Source organism: Astyanax mexicanus, chromosome 19 (genome assembly GCF_023375975.1).
Source record: "Astyanax mexicanus isolate ESR-SI-001 chromosome 19, AstMex3_surface, whole genome shotgun sequence".
NCBI classification, from domain to species: domain Eukaryota; kingdom Metazoa; phylum Chordata; class Actinopteri; order Characiformes; family Acestrorhamphidae; genus Astyanax; species Astyanax mexicanus.
This window is the reverse complement of record NC_064426.1, coordinates 40,696,650-40,719,083: the sequence shown is the minus strand read 5'-3', so window position 1 is coordinate 40,719,083 and position 22,434 is coordinate 40,696,650. Positions and strand designations below refer to the sequence as shown.

The 22,434-nt window shown below is 37.1% G+C and overlaps 1 protein-coding gene across 5 annotated transcripts in view; it reads left to right on the top strand.

Annotated features, from left to right (window-relative positions):
* The window catches only part of LOC103030484 (ras-related protein Rab-26), a 148,010-nt gene that overhangs the window by 51,346 nt on the left and 74,230 nt on the right, over positions 1–22,434 (top strand). For all 5 annotated transcript variants that reach the window (XM_049467655.1, XM_049467654.1, XM_049467656.1 and 2 more), the window contains exon 3: positions 20,014–20,055. In XM_049467655.1, coding sequence (XP_049323612.1) covers positions 20,014–20,055 — 42 coding nt within the window. The remainder of the gene's footprint in view (positions 1–20,013; positions 20,056–22,434) is intronic.

Below are 22,434 nucleotides of genomic sequence, written 5' to 3'. Positions count from 1 at the left end.
TCACTGTACCCTTACTCAACTTCACCCTACCCTTACTCTACCATTACTCTACCTAACACTATCTTACTGTACAACACCCTACCTCTTTCTGACTCACTCTACCTCACTCTCAATCTACCCTTACTCTACCTCACACTACCTCACTCTACCCTTACCTGACCGCACACTACCTTATTGTACCACACTCTGACTCACTCTAATCTGACTCTATTTCACACTGTCACTGTCTACACCACTCTACCCTTACTCTACCTCACTCTACTATCTTACTGTACCACGCTCTACCTCTCTCTTTCTCACTCTACCTAACTCTACGCTTACTACACCTCACACTATCACGCGCTATCATCTCATTCTACCTCACACTCTACCTTAATGTACCACACTCTACCTCTCTCTGCTTCACTCTACCTCAGGTTGCCTCATTTAATCTCACTCTACTAAATTGTACTCAACCTTGCTTTGCCTCACTCTGCATTTCTATTTTTACAGCACACTACCTCACTCTACTTCGCTTTACCTCACTCTTCCTCACTCTACCTCACTCTACCTTACTAAGAGCTCTATCTGTTGCTGCATGCTGGTAATGCAGTCTGAGTTTATTGTAATTCACGGTGCAGGTATCACAGCTCATTCACTGTACGTTTTCTGTGAAAACCCATTTTGCTGTAACGGTGAAAACACGAATTATCCTACAGACCTGTACGCTAGTCTCTGCTGATGATGGCTAGCCTGTTTGGCCTCAGGCTCCCACCTACGCCAGCTATTTCCATAAAGCCCTGTTCTAAACTGGGTCCTCCACCCTGCCAGCTCTGGAAATGGAGCTCTCGGCTCTCAGCGGGTCGGAAACGAGGATTTGAACTCTCAATCCCGGCTCAGCTCGTCGGGAAAAATGAAACAACGCTCGCGCTTAGATGTGTTTGCACGGATTTGAATAGGAATTTATTCCAGGGCGTGCACAGAATCCCAACGGCCTATCTGGCCTCGATCAATGTGCTCGAACCCGCGCTGCCCCTGCAGACTCCGTCAATAACACAACGCTTCCAGCGCATCCCGGGGATGGGCTGCAGAGTCAATTCTCATTTGGAGAGTTTCTGGCAGCTTCGCTACTCTGGGAAATAGTAACAAGGTGTTATTCTCTCCAGTTGAGTACTCTCTCTCTTTCTCTCTCTCTCTCTCTCATATATATATAACAGAGCAGAAAAAAGGTTTAAGCGCTCTTATAAAAGAGGTCAGAAGCAAATTCGCCTGCTCACGACTTCGGCTCGCCACTTATACTTTGTGTAAATGGGGTTATGAAACAGTTTTGTCAGCTAACAGGCTGAAGTGACTGCGTTAAAATGAGGCTACAGTAAGGGTGGGACAATATATTGATGTTCTGATATATTGTATTGATTTTGTATGTTATATATTAGCGATACGTGGCGTCAAATATTTAAAACAATATGTTTATCATGTGCTAGTCTTCACCCTCCTTGTGTTGAAGCATCACTACTGATGGGGGATACACAGATTTGTAGCAGCTGAATGAGTGGAACAAATGAGAGATTTTTTTTTATTCTTAGTTTCATTATCTCTCTGTTTCGCTGGTGCATACCAATGGTAGGGGTGTCCTGATTCTTGTTAGGCAGGAGGGGTAGGTTAGGGGAAGGGATAGAGGCTTGTTAGCTCTTCATACAGAGATTTTTCAGAGCACACTTTAAACCGAGGGGTATGAGAATCACTGGTAAGATGGTGGAAAAAGCAGGAAAAAAGTGTTTTCCTAGTTAAAAGTGATGATTTGCACTATATTACCATAGTTTAATGTGTAGTTTTATTGTTTTCTGACCAAATTCTTCTTAACAAGCATAAAAAAGATCACTAGTAGTTCAACAGGAACTTTCCCGTTACACCTTAAATGGTGCAACACACAGCAGAGGCTGCAGAATTTAAGCAGTAATGGGAAAATATAATAAAATAAAAGCTAATCAATGCTAATTTCATCTCCCCATCACAGAGGAATTAAGGAATGGACAATAATAATTATTCATTTCTGCACCATCTCCTCTCTTTCTGAAGACATACAATAAAATACGCCCTAAAGTTAACTATAGTTAACCAACAGCAGATATGTAAGGTTTAGGGGTTATATTTCATTTGAATCCCAATGGTAGGGTTAGGGTGATGTTTTAAAGTTATATAATGGTTTGGGTTAATGTTGGCTGAAGTGATAATGATAAGGGTTAAGATAGAATTAAGAATCATTTACATTTAGCTGAGAGTTCAAATACTTTTAACAGATGTAATGGAACATCCAGAAAAAATGATAACTCACTCATCGTCAACCGCTTAATCCATTACAGTAACTTTAGTTTAAGTCAAATTAGGGGAGCACCTATGATTTAGTTAACATATCCATATTTGACGAGACATACAGCTCTAAAAAAAATAAGAGAGCACTTAAAAATGATGAGTTTCTTTGATTTTACCAAATTAAAACCTCTGGAATATAATCAAGAGGAAGATGGATGATCACAAACCATCAAACCACCAAACTGAACTGCTTGAATTTTTGCACCAGGAGTGATTAGCATAAAGTTATCCAAAAGCAGTGTGTAAGACTGGTGGAGGAGAACATGATTCCAAGATGCATGAAAACCAAAGATGTGATTAAAAACCAGGGTTATTCCACCAAATATAGATTTTTTTGAACTCTTAAAACTTTATGAATATGTTGAAAACTTGTTCTGCAAGTTTATAGTTTATAGTCACCTATATGACCATAAAAAATTTATAATAGAAACCTATGCCACTTGTTCTTGAAAATGTTTTATGGGATGATCTGAACAAATACTGCCTGAAATGATTTGTTGTACTTGAATTAACTTTTTAAGTAACTATGTAACTTTTACTCAAAGTACATTTTAAATTGAGTACTTTTTTACTTTTACTTGAGTAGATTTTTAGATGAGTACTGTTACTTTTACTTGAATAGAAATTTAGAAAAGTAAAGGTATTTTTCCTTAATTACAATTTTTCAGTACTTTTTCCACCTCTGGTTGCTGTCCTATGAAATGCACTTATCTCCATATTTGTTGATTTTAAGTTTACTACATAATTTAAACAGACAAACTGTCCTTTACACTGTGCCAAAATGTCTTAATGAACGGACCAATAGAAACTCTTCAAAATCCAAAGCTGAGCTGAAATAAACTTTTTTTACATTGACTTTCGTTAAAATTTTACAAGTTTTTTTTTTTTTAACTTTATGAAAATGTTGAAAACTTATTCTGCATCTTTTCTCTTATTTCAGCCATTTCAGACATTTTCTGCAAATAAATGTTCATTGTACTCAAACATAAACCTATAAATAGCAAAATCAGAGAAACTGATTCAGAAACTGAAGTGCTCTCTTCATTTTTTCAAGTCATTGTAATGTGACACACGTATTCAGTAATCTGTAGGGGACAGCTGGCAATGGTTTCATCATATTTCAGTCTCTCGGGTGTTGGACAGATTGTTGCAGATTCGCTCATGCCTCGGGCGAGAGAAACCATACGGGGAAAAAAAAAAAAAATATATATATATATATATATATATAAAACAAGACTTCTTTGCTGAGCGGACAAAACCGTCCTAAATTCCCGTCCATTCCAACTTCTGTCCCAGTAAGTTCTGGTAGCGTTCTTCCAGTTTCTGCTGGTCAGCAGCAGGATCTATGATAATAAACGGCGGTGGTGTTTTATGAAGTATTTATGAGGGATGAATCTGTGGAGAATGGATGGTGTTTGTGTGCTCGGACTGGTCTAATTGCGGTTGTTTGGAGATGTTTGAGAGCAGGGACACGGAGTACAGGAAGAGGAACAGGGCCAGGAGACCAGGATGTGCTGACTCTGCTCCCTCACCGCTCCCCGGGTCGTTCCTTGCCCTAATTATGCCCTGAACACTGTGCCCACGCCGCTGTAGCCTCCCGTGACCTGGGCTGAGGACAGGCTCAAAGCGTTACCTCGTCCTAATGTCTCCAACATGCTTGAAAGCTAACGAGGACTTGTTACAGTAATGAGATTTGCATTATGCTAACTAGCACTCAGTAGCGTTTATTATTCATACATGCAACCAGGCGCTACGAGCATCCTATTCATTATTCATCATGCTAATGCTAACCTGCTTTGTGCTAAATCTGTGCTAATAGCCAAGAAGTAGTAGAGTAGAATATATATTGCTGCTGTCAGAGGTGGAAAGTAATGAATTACATTTACTCACATTACTGTAATTAAGTAGATTTTATGAGTTATTTGTAATTTTTAAAGTAGTTTTTAAACTAGGTAATTTTACTTTTACTCAAGTACATTTTGACACAAGTAATTTACTTCACTACATTGGAAAACTACAAATTACTGAGTAAAAAATAAAATGCTGAGAAAAAAAATTGTCTGAATTAAAAAAAAATATATATTGGTATTTTTATCATTAAACAATTGGCTTGAATGTTAAAAAAAAAAACATGTAAATAGCAGTTAAAGCACAGCAATGACAAGTTAAAAAATAATAATGACCTGTAAAACTATAAAATACAGTTTATAGTCACATAAATTACCATAACTTTTAACAGTAAAGAAAAAAATGGATAATAGAAACCTGTTCCACTGGTCTGAACAAATACTGCCTGAAAGGTCCAAATTATTATGTGGAATAATAGTTTATTAAAAACAGTTTAATTTATGATTTGTTTTTACTTTTTTACATCAAATAATTAAAAGTGACTATGTAACTTTTACTCACAGTACATTTTAAATTGAGCACTTTTTTACTTTTACTCGAGTAGATTTTTAGATGCGTACTTTTACATTTACTTGAGTAGAATTTCAGCAAAGTAAAGGTACTTTTACTCAATTACAATTTTTCAGTACTTTTTCCACCTCTGGTTGCTGTCCTATGGAATGCACTTATCTCCATATTTGTCTATTTTTACTACATAATTTGAACAGACAAACTGTCCTTTAAACTGTGCAAAAATTTCTTAATGAACGGACCAATAGAAACTCTTCAAAATCCAAAATGACCTGAAATAAACTTTTTCTACATTGAAAGTTTACAAGTTTTTTTTTTCTTTCTCTCTCCTGTACAGTTGCTGTTTTGGAGATAAGTGTTTTTTTTTTTGGACAGCGAAGATATAAAATATATTTTAATATACTGTACTACAATTTTTAGAGCAGGCATGTCAAACTCAGTTTGGCTCTGGGGCCGGATCCAGACTTTCTGTTCTCAGGTGGGCCGGATCAGTAAAAGAATGTCAACTCCAAATATTTAGCTTTGTTTTTCAGTACTATGCTTTATTATTCAGCCTACATTTTTAGCCTACCCTACATATTATAATCATGGATGAAAAGGGATCTTTTCTAAGCACAACACATTTATTCATAAAACAATGGAAAAAAATGATTTTCATGTTTGGCGGTGAATGTGTTAACAACTGGTTTATTTTAACAGTTGAGTGAATGCAGTTTTACACCTGAACCAACTCACCACATCAACAAACTCAAGTGGGAGCTATGAAAAAAATATTTTCACCTTAATTGTCATACTGCTTTGAAATAAATAAAAAAAAGAAATACAAAATAAAAGTTATAGCAGTGCATGGGCAATAAGATTAGACTACATCAGATCAAACTACTAGGCTGGGCCTACTGAAGCTGAGAACATACTGCACAATATTAACTGTCTTTAATATGAAACCAGACGAATCTTATTTTTAATGATCTGTATTCATGAGTGCAAACAAATTTCGTGTCATCACACTTTCTCTCTCTCTCTCTCTCTCTCTCTCTCTCTCTCTCTCTGTCTCTCTCTCTCTCTCTCTCTCTCTCTCTCTCTCTCACTGCATTCCTGCAGTCTACTTGCTGCTGTGGTGAAGCAAGATTGCCGTGTCTGTGCTGCATGCGGGACATTTACTGCCCTCTAGCGACCGGAGAGAGCATTTAATTTGTATTCATTAAACAAAAATCACAACTTTTGATAGAAATGAGCTAGAAACTCGCTTCTGTTTTTTGACATACTCAGAAATGTATGCCGGGCCGGATTAAATCATCCAACGGGCCTGGTCCGGCCCGCGGGCCGTATGTTTGACATGCCTGTTTTAGAGTGTTACAAATTTACTTTATTTTTTTTTAAAAGTAGTAGTAATTCAATTTACTTTCTAAAAAGTTGCATGATACATTCCACTTTAAGTGAACTACTGTAACAGCTGTTTTTAACACACTTTGCTAAAAATGGACAAAAGTGAATTTTGAAATAAATATTTTAGAAGTATATTGAATTACATTAAACTAAAAGTTTAGTACTTCATAGTAGTGTATTTATTTAAAATATACTAGATTGTACTTTTTAAAAAGTATGATTAAGTATGATTTACTTATAAACATTTGATGAAAGCATAATATTAATCTACTTTTAATATATTTTAAGTACATAAGTACATTTATCAATATGTTTTCAGTACAATTAAGTATATATACTTTTGTCACCGGGGAAATAAAAAATTAATTACATACATTACTTTAGATATTCACCCATTACTACTAATAATGTTACAATCCAGTCATTTTTTTAAGGGTTGAAGTACGTTAAGCTACTGATTAAACTGAGAAGCTTTTCTGTCAATTATTGGCAATAATATGCTGAAAGCTGGGAAAAGGGAAAGTAGAGTAGTCTAAGAATTGAATATAAACCCTACAGAGACAAAGTGTCCCATTATTTGTCCTTCTTGTGGGGACAAAAGAGCTCCTGCAAGAGTTCCTGCAAGTGTGTCCAGCTAGGGGTGGGCGATATGGCTCTAAAATAATATCACGATATTTCAGGGTATTTTTGCGATAACGATACTCTTGGCGATATAGGAAAACAGAAAATTAATTAATTCATTTCAGGAATATAGTATAAGAGTATAACAGCATAATCATAATGTGGCAAAATAAATAATATAGCATAAAATAATATAATGCAGCAAAAAATATTGCAGAATATTTAGTGCATGCATATAAACTGCAAACTAAAACAATTATACAATAAATACACCTAAAGCTTCACAGTAAATAATAGACTACTTTTAAGACAGAACAGCCCTGTTATCACGATATGGATTTTTAATATCATGATATTTCTGTGTCACGATATATTGAATACGATATAATATTGCCCACCCCTATGTCCAGCCTACAAAACACAGAATTACAAATACAGAATTAGATTTTATATAACTGATATATTACATTACATTACCTCTAGTAAACATCAAACTACACTTTTTTCTTTTTTCTTTATTTTAGTGGATTTTCATGGCCCAGTTCGGTATGCAGGCATTTCATTTTCATTTCATTCCTTTCTACAAAACATTTCTCTCTCTTTCAAGGTCCTGTTTCTATTTTTTTAGCCTCGCTGAAAACATAGCCGACTTTAAAATGAGCTTTTTATGCAGTACGTCGACAAAATGACAGTTATGACACGCTTATTCCAGTGCCCTTTGTAGAGCAGTGCTTTGTTTTCCTGCATTGTCACGCTGAGCGGTGTTTGTGTCCCAGGCCTTTCGCTGTGTTGGAGCTGTGTTAGCTTTGGAATGGAAATAGCTGAAGAGCCTGCCGCTCTCTATTTCTCTCTTTACTCTCTTTACTCTTTTATAGATTAAAGCTATAGACTTTTATGAGAGAGTATCAGTGGAGGCCACTCGTATTAATACAGTAATTCAGTGGGTCGGATGCGGTATGTCTGGGTTTTAGAGGTTATGCGGTTTTACAGCATCAGTTTGGAGCATTTCAGTTTGGAGTTTTGTTCCTGATTAGTGTTACACCCTAATCATGCGTTCACACTGTTAAGCGACAAAGCGAGACGCGACCATTCGTTTACTATGGCAGGGCGAGATTTGTTGGCACACTAGCAAGAAGCAGGAAGTGACGAAGCAGCAGAGCATCAAGAAAAGGGAGTTGAAATTTTATTTTATTTTAACTTTATGCTAATTAATTTTGATCCAGTGAAGCGATATTCTTACCCGATTGGCTACTGTGCTCTCTGAACTTTTGGTTCCTTTAATTCGCATTTTGCTCCTACCATTTTATTAGGGGTGTATTGGTACATGTAGGGGTGTGACGAGACACTAATATCACGAGACGAGACACGATACTGGGTTCAAGAGAACGAGACGAGGCGAGATTTACAAAGAAAATTTTAAAGAAAACCTCAAAAATGAAAAATGGCTTGAAAACTAGAGTTTTATTTGACAGAATCATATAACACACACTTAACAGACTGGTTTCTCTCACACATTGATTCTATAAGAAATAGAAATAAGAATAAGAATAAAAAATAAAAATAAATCTTTTCTAGGTCTTATATAGTGCAAACAATGAGTGCAAACCACTACCAGTCATATTAAGACTATGGTTTGTGTTTTTTTTCTTCTAAATCTCTTGTAATTTAACTATGAATATCCACATCCAGTCATATTAAGACTATGCTTAAAGTGCAAACAGAGACAGAACATGTTTTTAAATACAGTACAGAGTTAAGGGATTAGTACAGCTGCTTATGAAACAGCCATGTGTAGGATCTACTTACAGTATTTACTAGAGCTGTGAATCTTTGGGACAGTAAGAGCACTGTCGCGCGGAGCTTTTTAACTGTACCGCGGAGCTCATCTACTGTTTTTTTCCCCGCAAGACAGGTTTAAGCCTGAAGAGAAATATCGTCAGGTGGCACGAGATCTCGCGAGATTAAAACGTGGCGATATTTCTCTTTGTCACGGTTCGGTTTGCGTAAACGCACAAAAAATACATACATGGTACAGGCTAAAGGAGACTTGTGGAACCAATGAACGTAATGCAGAACTAATGTTCACAGGAGTGTTGCACCCGCCGCTGTGATGAAATTGCGCCCTGCCATAGGAAATGAATGGTTTATTGATAGTGGGTCTCATAATCTGGTGTGCATTAAAGTGCAAAAAAAGTGTTCAGTAACTACAAACAAAGCAATGCATTTTGTCCAATTTGTTTCTTTGTGAAAGTGGAAAGTTCTAGGAGGAAAAAGCCAGTAGCCACAGGAGCCACGGTTAGTTTTCAGGAGTTAATAAATGTTTAAATGATTAAACAGGTTAATACATGGTCCTATGTGAATATATGTAACTGGTTCTCATAGCTCATAACTCCTTTTCTAACAGCCCTGAGTATAATATAATGATATGGGAATTGGACGAAGCTTTGCTGAGTATAAAATAGGAATTGTTCTAACACCCCGGTTGCCGAGTATAATATAATGATGGACCACTGCACCAATTTTGTCAACTCTCTGATTGCCGAGTTCGAGCCATATTTGGCCCACATTTCACATAGCCGATGCTGAGCTTAAGCTGATGCTTTTATACTTTTGCTAAGCTCTGGCCGGTTCATCATCAGAACTCTGTTACATATGATCACATCTGCATATACACAGCTCAAATAAGAGAGCACTTTTGCTATTTATAGGTTTATGTTTGACTAAAATGAACATTGTTGTTTTATTCTATAAACTACAGACAACATTTCTCCCAAATTCTAAATAAAAATATTAGAATCATTTAGAGCATTTATTTACAGAAAATTAAGGCGTTTTCACACCTGTGGTTCGTTTCTCTGGTCCGAATCAGTTAATGAGTTCGTTTATTTGGAGCGTTTTCTCGCTCTGTTCGGCCTGGTTTCACATAGGCATAAATGTAAACGCACCTAAATGCGCATCAATAAACCACGCAAGCAGCCTGTGTCCTCTGATTGGTTAGAGCTGTTTGACACGGGAGTACGTAAAATATAAATATACGAAAAAAGCAAATACAGCGCAAATATCTGTGCTTTAACACTGAACGCTGAAACGCTGCACTTTCAAACACAGTGTTTCTACGTGCAGCGCAGATTTATACATAATAAACAGAGTCACGCGGCTGTGAGCAGCGAATGCAGCGCAGACGCAGATTCAAAGATTCAAAGAGTTTATTGTCATATGTACAGTACAGAAACGGGTTTCAGTGTACAATGAAATTCTTTCTTTGCTCTTCGCCAAGAATGCCAAATAGAAGATAGAAAAAGTGCAAAAAAAATACAATAAGGTTATAAATATTAAACTAATTGTCAAAGACATAAAAAAATAAAAGTTACTTAAGCAAAGAAATGTATAAAAAAAAGTGCAAGTGCGAGATAATGCAGTTATGGACATTAACTATATATATTAAAAAAAGATTAACAGTAAAGTGACGGCTGCAATGTAAACATGTTGAAGTAAAGTGCAGGGTTATTCCTGAGTTGTGTTCAAGAGTCTGATTGCAGGGTTATACCTGAGGTGTGTTCAAGAGTCTGATGGCCGTGGGGAAGAAACTGTTCTTTAACCTGGTGGTCTTGCATTTTACACTTCTGTACCTCTGGCCTGAGGGCAGAAGTGTGAACAGTCCATGCTGGGGATGGGTGGAGTCTTTGAGGAAGCGCGTGCACGGACACAGTGTTTGTTCACAGCTGTGATAATTAGTGTTATCTGGCTAATATATCAGTTTAAACTGTGCTTGCTTTATCAGCAGTTTAGCTCAAATAAATGGCTTATATTTAATAGCTGGATCCGATCGAGACCGGATCACGTTCTCACCACAAGCGAAGTGAACCGCTCCAGAGTTCGTTTGGTACCGGACCTAGACCCCCTCCTCTAGCTGGTCTCGGTCCGGTTCTTTTGATCCGCACCCGAGTGCGATTACTGTATTCACACCTGCTCAATCGAACCGCACTAAAGTTACAAATGGACCAGAGTTCTTTTAACCGGACCGAATAGTGCTGGTGTGAAATGCCCTTAGGAATGGCTAAAATAACAAACAAAAAAGATGCAGAGCTTTCAGACCTCAAAAAAAGCAAAGAAAACAACAAGCTCATATTTATAAAGTTTTTAGAAAGAGTTCAGAAATAGTTCAGTATTTGGTGGAATAACCCTGGTTGGTTTTTAATCACATTTTTTTTGTGCATCTTGGCATCATGTTCTCCTCCACCAGTCTTACACACTGCTTTTGGATAATTTTATGCTGCTTTACTCCTGGTGCAAAAATAAGTCAAGCAGTTCAGTTTGGTGGTTTGATGATCAGCTTGTGATCATCCATCTTCCTCTTGATTATATTCCAGAGGTTTTATATTTGGTAAAATCAAAGAAACTCATCATTTTTAAGTGGCCCAGTGGTTTCTGACCCATGATTAAATGTGCAGCGTTTCTTTCCCCTAAATTACCTCTAAATGGAATCACATTTTTTGACTCTCTGTGATGCGCTGAGGGAGCTTCCTGGTCAGAGAGCTGCAGGAGGCGTGTGGTTATAATCTGACAGTGTTGTTCTGTGTGGAGCAGATCTGTTAGAGGCAGCGGTTCTGCTCAGAGCGGAGCTACAGGACTGCTTTAATAAGGGCCAGTGAGACGTAATGATGTCATGTTCAGTGAAGGATCTCTGACAGTCCCGATCTAAACCGTCCTGCTCCACACGACACCTCCGCCGCTGCCGCCTAGCGTTTCTGCTTCACTGCAGCCCTGAGATCAACTTCAGCCTCCAGACCAGACTCAAGACTCCAGCAGTCCTGCTCACTGATCATGCACACAAATGATGAGTAAAATTACTTTAAAAATGTTTAGCAACTTTCTGCATTTGCTTATTTTAAGTAAATTTAATTTCAGATAAATTTAAGTAACTTCAACTCGGTTTCAAGACTTTAATAGAGTTACACAGAGTAAATAAGTGAACTGAACTTCAGTCAATCCTTTCTTTTAGTAAACTTTACTTCATTTATTTTACTGAATCAATCCTTTCTTTTAGTAAACTTTACTTCATTTATTTTTACTGAATCAATCCTTTCTGTTAGTAAACTTTACTTCATTTATTTTTACTGAATCAATCCTTTCTTTTATTAAACTTTACTTCATTTATTTTTACTGAATCAATCCTTTCTTTTAGTAAACTTTACTTCATTTATTTTTACTGAATCAATCATTTCTTTTAGTAAACTTTACTTCATTTATTTTTACTGAATCAATCCTTTCTTTTAGTAAACTTTACTTTATTTATTTTTACTAAATCAATCCTTTCTTTTAGTAAACTTTACTTTATTTATTTTTACTGAATCAATCCTTTCTTTTAGTAAACTTTACTTCATTTATTTTTACTGAATCAATCCTTTCTTTTAGTAAACTTTACTTCGTTTATTTTTACTGAATCAATCCTTTCTTTTAGTAAACTTTACTTCATTTATTTTTACTGAATCAATCCTTTCTTTTAGTAAACTTTACTTCATTTATTTTTACTGAATCAATCCTTTCTTTTAGTAAACTTTACTTCATTTATTTTTACTGAATCAATCCTTTCTTTTAGTAAACTTTACTTCATTTATTTTTACTGAATCAATCCTTTCTTTTAGTAAACTTTACTTCATTTATTTTTACTGAATCAATCCTTTCTTTTAGTAAACTTTACTTCATTTCTGCATACATTATTACCTAATTACAATTACTTCATTTATACAATATTACTCAAATAATTTATGATACATAATATATTATAATTATTGAAATGTGAATAGTTTTATTTAAAACACACATTTTACACTGTCTCTACACATGGACGGCATGTAATACATTCTTTTTAGTATACTCTGAAGAAACACATTTTTACACAATTGTTATGCATGCATTAAATATCATGGTTTTGGTAAGTTACTGTTCTTATTAAATGTTTGAACCTGTTTTATTATATTTATTTATATTTATGTTTAGACAGATTTTAAGTGAACTTTAACATATGTTGTTGCAGCAGTACATTCTTGAAATTAATAAAATATTTTTCTTTCTTTTATATTGCCAAGAATAATGTAATAGCAAAAACAAACCTAGTATGAAGTCTTATTAATTTAATATAAATATTCAGTGCTGTGAGCTTCGGACCAAAGAGGAAAAATTCAGACCATTCAGTCATAACAGTCATAAAGTCTTTCTAAAGGTTCTTTTGTGGTTTGGTTTATCATTAATTTATCATTGATGTACAGGGGTTGGACAATATACTGAAACACCTGTCATCATTTTAGTGTGGGATTTTAGGTTTCATGGCTAAATTGGAGCAGCCTGGTGTTCAATCTTCATTAATTGCACATTGCACCAGTAAGAGCAGAGTGTGAAGGTTCTATTAGCAGGGTAAGAGCACAACATTATGGGTGACATACCAGAGTTCAAAAGAGGACAAATTGTTGGTGCACGTCTTGCTGGAGCATCTGTGACCAAGACAGCAAGTCTTTGTGATGAATCAAGAGCCACGGTATCCAGGGTAATGCCAGCATACCACCAAGAAGGACCAACCACATCCAACAGGATTAACTGTGGACGCTGTAAGAGGAAGCTGTCTGAAAGGGATGTTCGGGTGCTAACCCGGATTGTATCCAAAAAACATAAAACCACGGCTGATCAAATCACGCAGAATTCAATGTGCACCTCAACTCTCCTGTTTCCACCAGAACTGTCCGTCACCACTAGCAATTATTGTGCTCTAAAACCAGGTGTTTCAGTTGCATTCTCCAACTTCTCATTAATTTATTATTAGCATTAATTTGGAGAGTGATGTTAAAAATGATAGATATAAGATTTGTTTTTCTTCTTTCTGCTGCCTTTCATTTTATTTGTGATTTGTATTTTTTTTCTGTATATAAAATTCCTTTTGTTTATAATGAAATGAATAAATCTTCTAAAAATTAATGCAAAAATAGTGAATTGAGATCCTAGAGCAACATATGCTTCCTTCAAGATCACTTTTTTCCATTATCGTCCGTGCATTTCTCATCAAAACGATGCAGTTTGAGTGTCGCCACAGATAAACTTGATAAACTAATCTTTTTCGACTTTCAGCATCAGATCTGAATTTGGAGGAGAGCCGGCGGCTTCTGTTCCAGCGGTGTAAAGATGAGTTATGATATTCGGCGCTCGTCGTTAGGGCTGATTAGATTCCGATCACGCCCGGGCGACACGGCTCCATCGCTGCTGAATATGCATGAGCATTCACTTTAAATGCGTCCTTGTTGTAGTGCCGGTGTTTTTTTGGCGTGATCAGCTTATTTTACGAGCCGTGGGTCTGAGGGTGGTACAGCTCTGCTAATGGAGAACGAGGGAAAGGCAAGTTTCCTGCCACCCGGGGATTATGGGTATTATCTCTGCCAGGGTGATGGTGATGAAATCAACTGTAACTTCAGTCAGTGTGGTTCATTGTTGTCCTCTGAGCAGCACATTCCTGCAGAGCAGCTCCAATAATCAGCATTTATTATTCTACAGTTGCAAGAAAAAGTATGTGAACGCTTTGGGACTATACTTGGATTTCTGCATTAATTGGTCATTAAATGTGTTCCAATCTTAATCTAAGTAACAACAATAGACAAACACAGTCTGCTTAAAACTAAAACCACACAAAAATGTAATGCAATATATGTTTGCATGGTTTTATTAAACACAACAAGTATGTGAACCTCTAGGCCAGGGGTGTCCAAACTTTTTTTGTTGGGGGCCAGAAGGAGAAATATATTTGAAGTCACGGTCCACAGACTCTATAATAAAACAAATAATGAAATATACCACTTTAAATAATACTTTTTCCTGATTACTTTCATTTACACACCATTTTACTTGACTTATTATCTTTATGTTTATCTTTGACAGTGTTGTGTAAACTAAGATTTTTCAAATTGATGTTTTTTAATTTCATGATGTCTCTTAATATTAAACTCCTTAACTACGGCAACTTTTAGACTCTTTGGCCGTTTTTCTGCGCTAGAAATGTGCACTCTCTCCGCTTTTAGACTCTTTGGCCCAATTTACTGCGCAAGAAATGCGCACTCTCTCCACTTTTACACTCTTTGCCCTGTTTTTATGCGCTAGAAATGCGCACCCTCTCCTCTTTTAGACTCTTTGCCCCGTTTTTCTGCGCTAGAAATGCGCACTCTCTCCTCTTTTAGACTCTTTAGCCCGTTTTTCTGCACTAGAAATGCGCACCCTCTCCGCTTTTAGACTCTTTGGCCCATTTTACTGCGCAAGAAATGCTCACTCTCTCCTCTTTTAGACTCTTTAGCCCGTTTTTCTGCGCTAGAAATGCGCACTCTCTCCTCTTTTAGACTCTTTAGCCTGTTTTTCTGCTCTAGAAATGTGCACTCTCTCCTCTTTTAGACTCTTTAGCCCGTTTTTCTGCGCTAGAAATGCGCGCTCTCTCCGCTTTTAGAGTCTTTGGCCCATTTTACTGCGCAAGAAATGCTCACTCTCTCCTCTTTTAGACTCTTTAGCCCGTTTTTCTGCGCTAGAAATGCGCACTCTCTCCTCTTTTAGACTCTTTAGCCTGTTTTTCTGCTCTAGAAATGCGCACTCTCTCCGCTTTTAGACTCTTTGCCCCGTTTTTCTGCACAAGAAATGTGCACCCTCTCCTCTTTTAGACTCTTTAGCCCGTTTTTCTGCGCGAGAAATGCGCACTCTCTCCTCTTTTACACGCTTTAGCCCGTTTTTCTGCACTAGAAATGCGCACTCTCTCCGCTTTTAGAGTCTTTGGCCCGTTTTACTGCGCAAGAAATGCGCACTCTCTCCGCTTTTAGACTCTTTGCCCCGTTTTTCTGCGCTAGAAATGCGCACCCTCTCCGCTTTTAGACTCTTTGGCCCGTTTCTGACACCTACTGTTCAAACTTTGAATCTCGCATTATAAAAACCTGCTTAACAGCGGGCCAACTTTCATTCTATTTCTAAAATACCTCGCGGGCCACTCCAAAAAAGGAAACGGCCCGCGGGCCGTAGTTTGGACACCCCTGCTCTAGGCTAATGACTTTTCTAAAAGGTAATTGGAGGCAGGATGTAATGAGATGAGATTGGATGTGTTGATTAAAGCTGTCCTGCCCTATAAAAAACACACAGCAGTTTTGAGTTTGCAGTTCTGTTAAAAAGCATTGCTTGATGTGAATCATGCCTCGCACTAAAGAGTAAATGTCTTGCAGACCTACGTTCAAGAATTGTCGACTTTAAGCATGAAGCTGGAAAGGTTTACACTAATATCTCTAAAAGCCTTGATGTTCACGTGTCCACGTTAAAACAGACAGACGCTCTACAAATGAAAAAAGTTCAGCAGCACTGTTGCTGCTACTCTCCATAGTTGTGGTAAAGTCCTGTAAAGATGACTGTAAGAGCACAGCGCAGAATGATTAATAAAGTACAGTAGGTACAGATCCCTCCTTCAGAAAAAGTCTGCTGGCTAATCCTGCTGTGTACTGTCTGAAGTTCTCAACCAGCAGAATTAGCGTTTTTTTTTTCAACTGATCTAGTGGGTGTGGCTCTGGTGGGATGGTGATGGGGGGGGGGGGGCTATTGTGACGTCACAAAAAGGGACTTGTAGTGTTTATAGAAGCAGCCAAGACTTAAGTAATAATGCAAAAGCAGGCAAAAAGTTAGTTTTAATATATTTAATAATTATTTAAATTATGAGGCACCAAAAGGCAGAGTATTCTAAAGAAAATATGAAAATATTTAATGTTTAGATGTTGGTAAACACCAGCGTATCATCCAGATAACCGTCAGTGCGATACTACAGTGTGCCCTCGGGGTGAATCAGCTAATTAGCATCCTGAGTGATTAAAGTGGGCTGGATGTTTGGACAGGATTCAGAACCGGCAGACTCTCAATGGTTCAGCCAGAGGGTGAATCTTCAGTATCTGTCTGAGTTTATGGAGACGCTCTGAGGAAGCTGACCTGTTGTCTCTGGGGAAATGAAGAAGAGCAGGACGGTGTCACGCTGTTAACCGGTCAGCACCACCGGGCTTAAGAGAGCAGAGGGCATTTTATTAATAACCAGAGACGAATCTGAGAGGAAATAAAATCACAGGGGAGAAACTGTGTGAAAGAGACACCCCGGTACATTTAATCCAACTTATAAATTTGATTTCTGATCATTTTTTAATGTATTAATTATTTAACGCATTAATGTTTAGATTTTACGTTTAATAGTTGATCGTTTGATAGACTGTGTTCTTGCTATATGGTTGCCAGATGTAGTGGGAGTTTTACTGTTGCATGGTGATTGCTGTAGTATTTTAAGTGGTTGCTATGATGTTGCTCTGTGGTTGCTAGGTGGTTGCTAAGCAGCTGATGTGGTATTTCAGTTGGCTCCATGGTGTGCAAAAAATAATGCTCTTCTTCATTTCTTCATTTTAATGCCAACCAAACACCAATCAAATGACAACCAAACACCAACCAAATACTAGCCAAGCACCAACCAAACACCAATCAAACTTCAACCAAACACCCACCAAGCGCCAACCAAACATCAATCAGATACCAACTAAATGCCAACCAAACAGACTAAACAACCACCAAGTGCCAACCAAAAACACAAATCAAGCACCAATCAAACACAGATCAAATACAAACCAAACACAGATCATGCACTCACCAAATGCTAACCAAACACCCACCAAGCACCAACCAAACACCAACCAAACACCAATCAAAAGCCAACTATCCACACACCAAATGTTGAATAACTCACAAATGCCAACCAAACACCCACAAAATATTAACCAAATTCCATCCAAACACCAAACAAACTTCAACCAAACACCCACCAAGCGCCAACCAAACATCAATCAAATACCAACCAAATGCCAACCAACAACAGACCATGCACCCACCAAATGCCAACCAAACACCCACCAAGCACTAACCAAACACCAATCAAGCACCAACCATATGCCAATCATACATCCACCAAACTAAATAACCACCAAATGCCAACCATATACCAATGAAATCCCAACCAAACAACTACCAAATGCTAACCAAACAACCACCAGCCACCAACTAAACAACCAACTTAATGTCAACCACATATATAAACAAAATCTTAACCAAACACTAAATACTAACCAAATGCCAACCAAACACCCACCAAGCACCAACCAAACACTGATCAAATATCAACCAAATGCAATCCATACACCCACCAAACACATATCAAATGCTAACAAACAGCCGCCAACATCCAAACACTAACTAACGAAACACCAACCAGATACCCACTAAGCACCAACCAAACACCAATCAAGCACCAACCAACATCCACCAAATGCCAAGTGGTGGCTAAGCTGTTGATGTGGTATTTCAAGTGGTTTGATATGATCTCCAGTGTGCAAAAATGAATGGAAATAAAGAGGAGTAAAAAAAGAGATAAGATAAATAAGCGACTGCGCAAAATACAGGACCATGTAAAAATGTATACAAAAAAAAGAAACTTCTTGAGTTTAAACAGTGCTGATATCTCCAGAACTGTAGGATGAGTTAAACTGAGAAAAAAAGAACAAAAAGAAGAAGAATCTAAATCAGATCTTCATAACACATAACCATAATTACAGTTCTGAAGACTACAATAATAATCATAACTGCAGCAGAGTGTGGAACTGTGTGTGAATGTGAGAGCAGCGAGAAATAGGGCGAGAGAGAGAGGAGGAGGGGTGGAGAGAGAGAGAGATAGAGAGAGAGATTATTAAAAATGAGCAGAGGAACAGGGAGTCCTGCATTATTGATAATCTGGAGGAGAAGAATCGGCTGATTAGTCAGTGGAGGAACTCGGCTCGGCTGTGGATCAGACTCTTCCTCAAGATTTGCTCACTGCTTTCACCCACCGAACACCAACCAAACACCCACTAAACACCAACCAAACACCAACCAAACACCCACCAAACACCAACCAAACACCATCTAAACGTCAACTAAACGCCAACCAAACACCAACCGAACACCAATCAAACACTCACCGAACGCCAACCAAACGCCCACCAAACACCATCCAAACACCAACCAAACACCATCCAAACACCAACCACACACCAGCCTAACACCAACCAAACGCCAACCAAACAGCCAATAAACTCCAACCAAACATCCAACAAACACCAACCAAATGCCAACTAAGCTTCAACCAAACACCAATCAATTGCACGCTAAATGCTAACCAAACCCCAACTAAACACCAACCAAACATCCAACTCAATGCCAACCAAATGCCAAATAAAACCAACTAACCAGCCAACAAACTCCAGCCAAATGCCAACCAAACACACACTAAATGCCAACCAAACACCATCTAAACACCCACCAAGCACCAACCAAATGCCTACTAAACGCCAACTAAATTCCAACCAAACATCCAAAAACCTTTAACCAAACATCCACCAAACGGCAAGTATACTTCAACTAAACACCAAACTAATGCTAACCTAATGCCAACCAAACACCCACCAAACGCTAACTAAACCCAAAACTAAACACCAACCAAAACTCCACCAAACACCCACCAAATGCCGACCAAAAAACTCACAAACTCCAACCAAATGCCAACAAAGCTTCAACCAAACACAAATCAAATGCACTCTAGGTGTCAACCAAACACAAACTGAACACCACCCTCCAAACATCCAACAAAGCTATAACCAAACACACACTAAATGCAAACCAAACACCAACTAAACACCCACCAAACACCAACCAAATGCAAACCAGACATCCAACCAAACACCAAATGCCAACCAAACCACAACTATATGCCAGCCAAAACTCTAACAAACTAAATTCCAACCAAACGTCAAGCAAATCTAAACCTAACACACAGCAAACACCAACCAAACATCCAACCGAACTTCAGTTAAACAACAACCAAACACCAACTAAATGCTAACCTAATGCCAACTAAATGCAAACCAAACACCCACCAAATGCTAACCAAACCCAAACTAAACACCAACCAAATGCCAACCAAACATCATCCAAATGCAAAAATGCTAAATAAACGCCAACCAAACACCAACTAGGCACCTACAGAACATATATAGTAATTTATTTAACTCTGGAATTACCTGTATATTAAACTTGATACAGAAAGGAACATATATAATATGTAATTAAGGTTTTTATACCAATGAATAATGTGTCTCTTTCTCTTTCTGATTTCAGAACAAAGTGCTGAACGTTGATGGAGTCAAGGTCAAACTCCAGGTAAGACCCTTTTCCCTTCATACTGCTTTTCACAGATCCATCCAACAGAAGGAAAATGGTTTTGTTTCAGTAATGGTAGAAGGCAGGGTTGTGCTCATATTAGAAATATGATGGTGTGTTTTTTTATACTGTGACTTTAGAATATACCGCCTTCTTACTTTGGTGCGCATCATTAAAAAAGGAATGAAACACACCCGCAGGAAACTTTTCCATTTGCAACCACAAAATGAACATACGTGATTCTTTACTCAGTGGTTTAAAAACAAAAAAAAAAACATTTATTATTAAATATATAAGAAAATATATTGAATTGTGACCTCTGTGTCATGGTGTGTATCATATTAATACACAAAATACAGCCCTAATAGCAATAAAACACACAAACAGATACTGAGGCTGATTTTTTTTTGCTGTATTTTCAGTAATTTCACTGCTGTTGCTCTTCTTGTTTTTTTTTTTTTGTTTTGTTTTTTTTTGCAGATGTCCTCATCTGCAGACAAATGTCCTATTAGTGTTTAGCAGGACTGAGACAGGCCTGTCCCATTAATCTTATACAGGCTATTAGTCTCATTAGCCTATTCCCACACACACACACACACACAATTACACACAATCACACACACATAACAGACTTTATCGCTCAACATCCAATGTCTTTTTTAGTTTATTACTCATTTATATATTTATTTATTTGTTCTCTCTGCCTGTTGAATACAAACCACCAATTATACGAGTCATGAACACTCGTAATTAGGTTATGGATGGAGGTTCTTTGGCATGTGATGTCTTTATTTGAGATAATTGCCTTCAGGCACCCAACTCCGCCCCCTCCCCCCCGAGACGCACTGCAGGGCAAATAAAGCTTTATTTCTCATTAGAGCTGCATCGGGTGGAAATCAGGTTGAATTAAGAGGGTAAATAAAGCTGGAGGAGAGTCACCTGGAACAGTGTAAGTGGGTCCCTGCAATTTCAGCAGCACAGAGAACATGGAATTAAAGGGAAAACTGGAAGGAAAAACCTGTATAATGTGAAATGAATGTATTATATAGATGTATTAAACACACAGAGTGATCTATTATAAGCATTTATTTGTTTTATTGTTGATGATTATTATGGCTTACAGCCAATAAAACTAAATTTAACTAAAAATATTTACATTTCAGGAATTATAATATATTATGTATCATAAATTATTTGAGAAATATTGTAGAAATTAATTAAGTAATTGTAAATAGGTAATATTGTTTGCAGAAATGAAGTAAAGTTTACTAAAAGAAAGGATTGATTCAGTAAAAATAAATGAAGTAAAGTTTACTAAAAGAAAGGATTGATTCAGTAAAAATAAATGAAGTAAAGTTTAATAAAAGAAAGGATTGATTCAGTAAAATAAATGAAGTAAAGTTTACTAAAAGAAAGGATTGATTCAGTAAAAATAAATGAAGTAAAGTTTACTAAAAGAAAGGATTGATTCAGTAAAAATAAATGAAGTAAAGTTTACTAAAAGAAAGGACTGATTCAGTAAAAATAAATGAAGTAAAGTTTACTAAAAGAAAGGATTGATTTAGTAAAAATAAATGAAGTAAAGTTTACTAAAAGAAAGGATTGACTGAAGTTCAGTTCTCTTATTTACTCTGTGTAACTCTATTTAAGTCTTGAAACCGAGTTAAAGTTACTTAAATTTATCTGAAATTAATTTTACTTTAAAAAAAGCAAATACAGAAAGTTGCAAAACTTTTTTTAAGTAAATTTTACTTATCATTTTTTTTTCAGTGTAGATGATCAGTTTTGCACATTTCAGTTTTATGAGGTAGAATCACCTGGAATTCAGGCTTTCAGTTAACAGCTGTGCTGAACTCATCAAGAGTTAATTACTTGAATTTCTTGTCTCTAAATGTAAAGGTTTGAGAGCATCAGTTAAAGTAAAGTAGTGAAGAGGTAGAGTTACAGGTATACAGTGAATAGATCTATTTTAAATGCCAATAACTTAGAAAGTATCCTCAAGTGCAGTTACCGCAAAGACCATCAAAATGTTATGATGAAACTGGCACTCATCAGGACCGCCCCAGGAAAGGAAGATTTAAAATTAGCACGTTTACACACAATAATCTAGCTATTACACATCAATAGATTAATAAACAACAACACATATCAGTTCAGGGAGAGGGTGAGTGTGTTGAATGTAATCAGATCACATCAGCTCGAGGAATAGACGGGTGAAGGTAATTAGTCTGCAGGGGAAATGGATTATGAGGTAATAAATGACAGACAGCTGAAAATAAAGGTCTGAGTTATCAGTGCTGAGGGCGGAACAGCGGGAGCAGAGTGATGCTCAGTATTAATCTGTATCTGTGACTCTAGGCAAAGAGTGACTGTTTCTAT